This window comes from Triticum aestivum, chromosome 2B (assembly GCF_018294505.1).
Source record: "Triticum aestivum cultivar Chinese Spring chromosome 2B, IWGSC CS RefSeq v2.1, whole genome shotgun sequence".
Lineage (NCBI taxonomy): Eukaryota > Viridiplantae > Streptophyta > Magnoliopsida > Poales > Poaceae > Triticum > Triticum aestivum.
The window spans coordinates 697,818,279-697,824,630 of record NC_057798.1 but is presented as its reverse complement, the minus strand read 5'-3'; the positions used below and the strand labels follow the sequence as shown (position 1 = coordinate 697,824,630).

At 46.7% G+C, this 6,352-nt stretch overlaps 1 protein-coding gene and 1 long non-coding RNA gene across 2 annotated transcripts; both read left to right on the top strand.

Annotated features, from left to right (window-relative positions):
- Positions 1 to 698: 698 nt before the first annotated feature.
- LOC123039410 (phospholipid scramblase family protein C343.06c-like) lies at positions 699 to 3,355 on the top strand. The gene is made up of 8 exons (XM_044462596.1): positions 699 to 812; positions 934 to 981; positions 1,097 to 1,141; positions 2,449 to 2,514; positions 2,601 to 2,657; positions 2,731 to 2,792; positions 2,900 to 3,020; positions 3,332 to 3,355. Exons 1-8 carry the CDS (start codon positions 795 to 797, stop codon positions 3,353 to 3,355), a joined length of 441 nt encoding a protein of 146 aa, XP_044318531.1. The 5' UTR covers positions 699 to 794.
- Positions 3,356 to 4,362: 1,007 nt separating this feature from the next.
- LOC123046782 (uncharacterized) lies at positions 4,363 to 4,995 on the top strand. Its single transcript, XR_006422600.1, has 3 exons — positions 4,363 to 4,495; positions 4,582 to 4,691; positions 4,858 to 4,995. It is a non-coding gene; the product is annotated as an uncharacterized lncRNA (long non-coding RNA).
- The last annotated feature ends 1,357 nt before the right edge of the window (positions 4,996 to 6,352 follow it).

The window sequence follows — 6,352 nt, the reverse complement described above, 5'->3', positions numbered from 1 at the left end:
TCGGCGAGGACCACCCCCAGCCGTGGGTTCGCGAGCGCCGGCGGCGGGCGCCGCGGGCGGGCGCCCCGGCCGTGGTCGTGGGCCTGGCTGCGGGGGCTGTGGCGCGCAGAGCCGAAGAAGCAGCGGGGCGCCGCGAAGAGGCCGGGGAGGCGCGCGGCCGAGGGCGATGGCAAGGTCTCGCCCGGTGACGCCGCTCCCTCGTTCGTCGACCCCAATGTGGCGGCGCTCGCGAGCGGCGGGGGAACGGCCGGCGAGGAGGGCGCGCCGTCGGGGGTCTGCCTGCATCAAGACCTCGACTCCGCGCGCGTACAGGCAAGCGGATTCTCAGTTTCTCACCGCAACTTTCTATGCCCCGTTGGGTCTGACGCTGCAGTCTAATTGTTGCAACTAGTCTATCAAAGAGACTACGTACTTGATGAGTTCGAGGAATCGAGACCTTTGCTTGGAAATGGTGGTAAGATCGTGTCGTGCAATATTTTGGTGGGGGGAAATGCTGAAGAAAGTGTAAGATGTACAACCTTTTGGTGGGGAAAATGCTGAAGACAGTGTAAAATGTACAACATTTTGGTGGGGATAATAGTAGGATACTGGCCAGTCAGTTAAATGGTCTACTTGATGGTTGATGCTTCATCCTGCAGTAGTGCTGTAGCTGTCTCACTGTATCAATGTGTACATACATAGCTGTTGGAATGATCGAGATTGCTTCTCTGTGTGCATATTTATAGGCCAAACTGAAGCCTCTGCTCTCAAGGGCCAGACTAACCATTACCAGGAAAGTAGAATGGGCAAGTATCATGTTTGCGTATGCGCAGGTGATGTATCTGTAACCCACTTCACCTGCATAGCCCAAGAGAATTCCCCAAGTCCTGCTCCCTGTATTTTTCTTTTCTCAGTCAACTTACTCAGTTGTCACTATTATCATCTGAACCTCAGGAGTCCAGATACATCATAAAGGATCCACGCACTCCTCGGAGAAAAACTGTGAGTGTCTCTCTTTCCAGACTGCACCAGAGGTTCCATTCATGTACTATCCTGTACTATTTTTGCTCCGTTTTCTAGGCCGTAACGGTTGGCTTGTTTGTTCTTCCAATGCCAGCCTGTGGGTTTAATTCGAGAGAAAAGTAATGTCATCCTTAGGCAGGTACGTTTGTGCGTTCAGTTGGTTCTAACTATATTTGTATCGCATCATACTGATTTTGAAGATTTTGTTCTGAGATCAGAATTTTTGGTGGTCACATGATATCTTTTACATATAATGCACTGCTCCAAATGCCAAATTAGTTGTGTCATAATAGTTGGACTTCTCAGTTTTAGTTATGCTGCTGACTGCTGTATTCTGTTGTATGACACAATCTATTTTACTACTCCCTCCGTTCCCAAATATAAGTTTTTCTAGAGATTCCAACAAGTGACTACATACGGAGCAAAATGAGTGAATCTACACTCTAAAATATGTCTACATACATCCGTATGTTGTTGTCCATTTGAAATGTCTAAAAAGACTTATATTTAGGAACGGAGTGAGTAGTTCCTATACTTCCTGCATTGCTTTTCTCCATCTAAATCATCATCATGGGACCATGCATCATGTGTACTGGTCATATGTTTCATCAGTTCGACAGATAACTGAAGTTTTTTCTTCATAAGAGGACCATTACATTATTTTTTGTTGGGCTGGACAGGGGTGTTGGTGGGGAATAAGTATGTTACCATATTGACTAGTTGTTGGGATGCTTTGAAATGACTATATTATTGTACTCTGTTTCGGTTTCGATTCAATGGAGGTTTTTTCGATAGAAAAATGATTAGTTCTCCTGCAGAATTTGATATGTACGATGTATTCCATCCACGTGGTACTAACTGTGGTATGGCATAAACGTTAGAGAATCTAACTTACTCCCACCAGTACTAGAAAACCTCATGATCAAGTTTTTTTGGCTAAAGTCCATAAAAAATGGTCACGATGAGTTAAGCAATTTGGCCACAACTGCCCATGTATCTAGTTCTTGCATATGTTCTCACTTCCCTCTTCTCAAGGAAACTTTTGGCATGCTACTAGTACTACTAGCGCGTTAAATCACCGACTAGTTTTAGCACCTCTCAAATGTACAGTCACATGTTATATGTATCACAGACTCACAGTGAGCAAGCAACTAGTTGTGCAAAACATGAGAAAGTGGAAGGATTGTGACGCTTGCTAGCTAGTGGCGACTAAAATATTTTGGTGAGCCAAACACGAAAAAAATAACTTTACACTATCATGAAATTAGTACTATTCCTTCTCAAGGAAAAATATGAAACCTCATGAGCAAAGGTCTTTGTTATCTTCTTTTCTTGAGTGGGGATGTATCTTATTATCTTTCGTATTTATTTATTCATTGTTCTCTTGATGTAAATGACTGCCTTGTAATATAATTGACTGCCAGATACTTTTTGCTGATGTTTCAGCTACTTAGGACAAGGCGACCATTCATTGCAGAATTTACTGATGCCAAGGGTAATGAGATATTCACGGTAAGATCTCAGTTACCCATTGCTTTGTACCATTGTGAATACGCTCAATATACATTAGATTAAGTTCTTTTTTTTGTTGGATTTAGGTTCGCCGGCCTTTTAGGTGGATCAACAGCTCCATTTATGCAGAAGTGAATGGCAAGGTACATAGATATTTGTTACTTGATTGTTATGAATATACAGCAATGGTTGTGATTATGCTTTCTCTTTGGCCAGGAGGTAGGTGTAGTCCACAGTCGTTGGCATCTTTGGCGTAGAAATTATGACTTGTACTTAGGGTAACATGATCTTCTTCCCTTAACTCTGATTTAGTCAATTTTCTTGGTTTCCGCTAGTCTTGCTATACTGACTGACATTTTAATTTGCCAACATTTCTGTTCATCAGGAATAGGCAGTTTGCTGTGGTGGAGAATCCTGGATTTTGGAGCTGGTCCTTTACCCTGCTTGATGAGGATGATAATTTAGTAGCCATAATTGATCGCAAGATTAGGGGAGTTGGTTTGGAGGTAATGTCCTCTTGACTGGACAACCAAATACTAATTTTCAGTTTACTATATTTATTATATTAAGAGGATACCCCATGCTGTGATGTGACCCATGCATATACGCGCTATGATGTTATTGCTTGACACTGCTTCTGCGCGCGGGGAACGGGGGTATATGACATGCACATCCACTTGAGAATGATATGATTTTGCTTTAGGATGAGTCCACTTTGGCGGGCAACTTTGCGCTTGTGATACAAACTGAGCGCATGACTTTGCATCCCTTATCTTTTGCTATTTTTTTTCTGTTTGTTAAGCTATTGTCGATGTAGAAAGAATTGGATTGCGAGTACTAGTGAGTAAGGAGTGATGAGCATAACTTTGGTTTCATGCTCACCGAATGCAGCTCTTCACGGGTGCAGGGCCGGCCCTGGGGCATGGGCAGGGGGGCGTCGGCCCAGGGCCCAGCCCAGGGAGGGGCCCATGATGTAGTGCACATATATAATATAGCCGAGCAAAAATAGGTGAGAAAAAAAACTATGAGAGAAGAAAAACGAGATGAGGTAGGCCCATCAGATAGCAGGTAGCGATTAGCGAAGCGTCACGCACGCCGCACGGCAGGGCCGCTCGTTTCGATTGTGAAACAAATCAATTGAAGATCTCGCGGACGCCTCGCTCGTCTGTTCGTCCTCTCGTCGTTGTGGTCGCCTCGGTCACGCTGTGCGCGTCGCCCGCCGTGCGGCAATCCAGCAGCCGCAGCCCGCAGCAGTACGTATACGTATGTATGTGAGCAGTGAGCGCAGCCCACAGCAGTATGTATACGTATCCATGCATAACTCTCCGTACCATGTTCCTGATCCATCCCTGCAAACCCCAATTTCAGTAATTTCTTTTTTTTAGAACGTATTCAACTATTCATCCATGATCCATCCTCTAATTTCAGTGTTCACGAAGTTCCAAATTTTAATGTATAGTTTTCGAATTCAATCTTTCATAATATGTATTCAATTATCCTTTTTTTTTGTCATTCTATGCACATGTCTAGGGTTCCAATCATTCAAATCATCCGATGTATAAATTTCTAATTCCTTGAATAATTTTTTCTTCATAATATTAGGACATTAGCCCGCCATATTGCCTAAGAAGCATTTGTCTGAAGATTCAACAACTGAAGGGTACTTAAGTATTATTGTTGTCGATGGAGTCAGTTGAATTTGGTTCTTATTTGAGGTAATCATATCATGTTACTTTCAATTTTCTATCTTTTTAGTATTTCTGTCGTAATATGGCATTGTCCAACAATTATTATGTTTAAGTTTATGTACCACGCACGCGCATACATATATATGATCTTAGGACATAGGGACACATGGCATCGAGTTCGCCTAGGGCCTCCCGAAACACAGGGCCGGCCCTGCACGGGTGCTGCCCAGTATGAAGTTTGGTTTGGTGATGCTGGAAAAGGCACAGATAAAGGTTTTTGTCTCGCTAAAGATGTAAGTGTTCTCCCTTGATGAGAGTTTAAAAGCTTCTGCCTGATTGTTAAGCTGATTTGAAACTCAAATTTCATTGGTGCTTCCAGATGCACAACGACCTTCGCGTCTTTCTCCCGCTGGATTTACCCGAGAGGGCTGTGGCTCTTGCTCTTGCTGTGTCTCTGGACCATGACTGCTTCTCCAGGAGATTGGGCTGGTATGTGTGTACTCCCCTAGTTTCAGGATTGCTTAGTGAAAAAAAAATTCTTTTGAGAAATGATTGCTTATGTCAAAGTTATGTCCTATGGATTGCCGATATGCATGTAATGCAGGTGTTCACCTCCTGTTGCTATAGAGTTAACTCAAGTGCTTGTTTCTTTCAGGGTTCTTCGTCTTTTAGGAGCATGAGGGAATTGCAGAAAACACTGCTGTTGGGGCAGACCTAGAAATGGTAGTCACTGGAATTCAAGGGATCAAAGTATCATGGTATAGCCACACTGGAGGGGATGACTAATTCGTGCCATTCGATCATTTTAGCACTGATAAATTCCATTTTGTCCTGCTTCTCTCTCGAGTAAAGTATCTCTGTGCCGACGATCGGATCCCGAACTGCCTATGCTCTTCCAGTTAGTGCTTCCCTGCACCTATTGCCCTTTCAATCACCAGGTGTCAAATTGATATATATATATATATGCTTTGTTTTCAGTTTTGTTCTGTTTGTGCATGGCAGATGTAGAATTATGGATAGCCCTGCTGATCTCAACAGTATGCGAATGTTCTTGCTAAAGCAACCAGGATTTCTAATTACAAAAAAAAGTAACCAGGATTTGTTGGAGGTAGTGCTGATCTTGCAACATCAAATACGACGCGTGATTAGTCGGTTGCCAATAAATCTGGCTCTGATATTAGTCGGTTGCCAACAAGCTTAACCCGAAAGAACGGTGCGTGATTAGTCGGTAACGTCACGAGATTCGGTCCACTTAAACCCTTAGCTTAGTCGTTGCGAACGGCAGCCACCTTTCCTAGATCGACGGCTTAATCGCCGGATATATCGGATCGGCATGGCTTCGCCGTCGCCATCGCCGCCGCCGCAAAAGAAAAGGAAGGGCACGGCGGGGAGCAGAGACCGCCTGAGCGACCTCCCAGACCCCCTGCTGGACCACGTCCTTTCCTTCCTCCCGAACAAGGAGGCCGGCCGCGCCGCCGGGCTGTCCCGGCGGTGGCGCGACGTCTTCTGCAACGTCCACGCCGTCTCCTTCGGGGAGCGCCCGGGCGCCAGCGCCAACGACTGGACCACCTTCTACCACGAGGCGGACGAGAAGAAGAGCTGCAGCGCGGCGCTCCTCGACGACGTCTGCTCCGCGCTCCTCTGCCGCCGCCGGACCGCCGGCCACCACGTGCCGCTGCGCAGCTTCCGCTTCGTCTTCGACCGGTGCCACCACTGGAACTTCGTCCACGTCGACCAGTGGCTCTCCTACGTGCTGCGGCACGGCAACCAGGAGCTCCACCTCGACCTGCGCTTCAAGATCGCCCCGATCTGTCTCCTCCGCGATAAGAAAGAGGACGAGGCGGTGGACAGCGGCACCGACAACACCGACGACGAGGACAGGTTCGCCAAGCTGAGGAGGCGGTGGGTATATGTCCTCCCGAGAAGGCTCTTCACCTGCAGGGTCATACGGACGCTATGCGTCGCCTATTGCCGGCTGAAACTGCCGGCGGCCGTCAGCCTGCCGCTCCTCGAGACTCTGAGCATCACGGCTCCCCATTCCGATGGTGGGAGGAGCATCCAGCGGCTGATCTCCGGCTGCCCCCGCCTCACCGACCTAACGCTGGAAGCTGTCCACCGCCTGAAGAGAGTATCCGTCCTCGACAAACGCC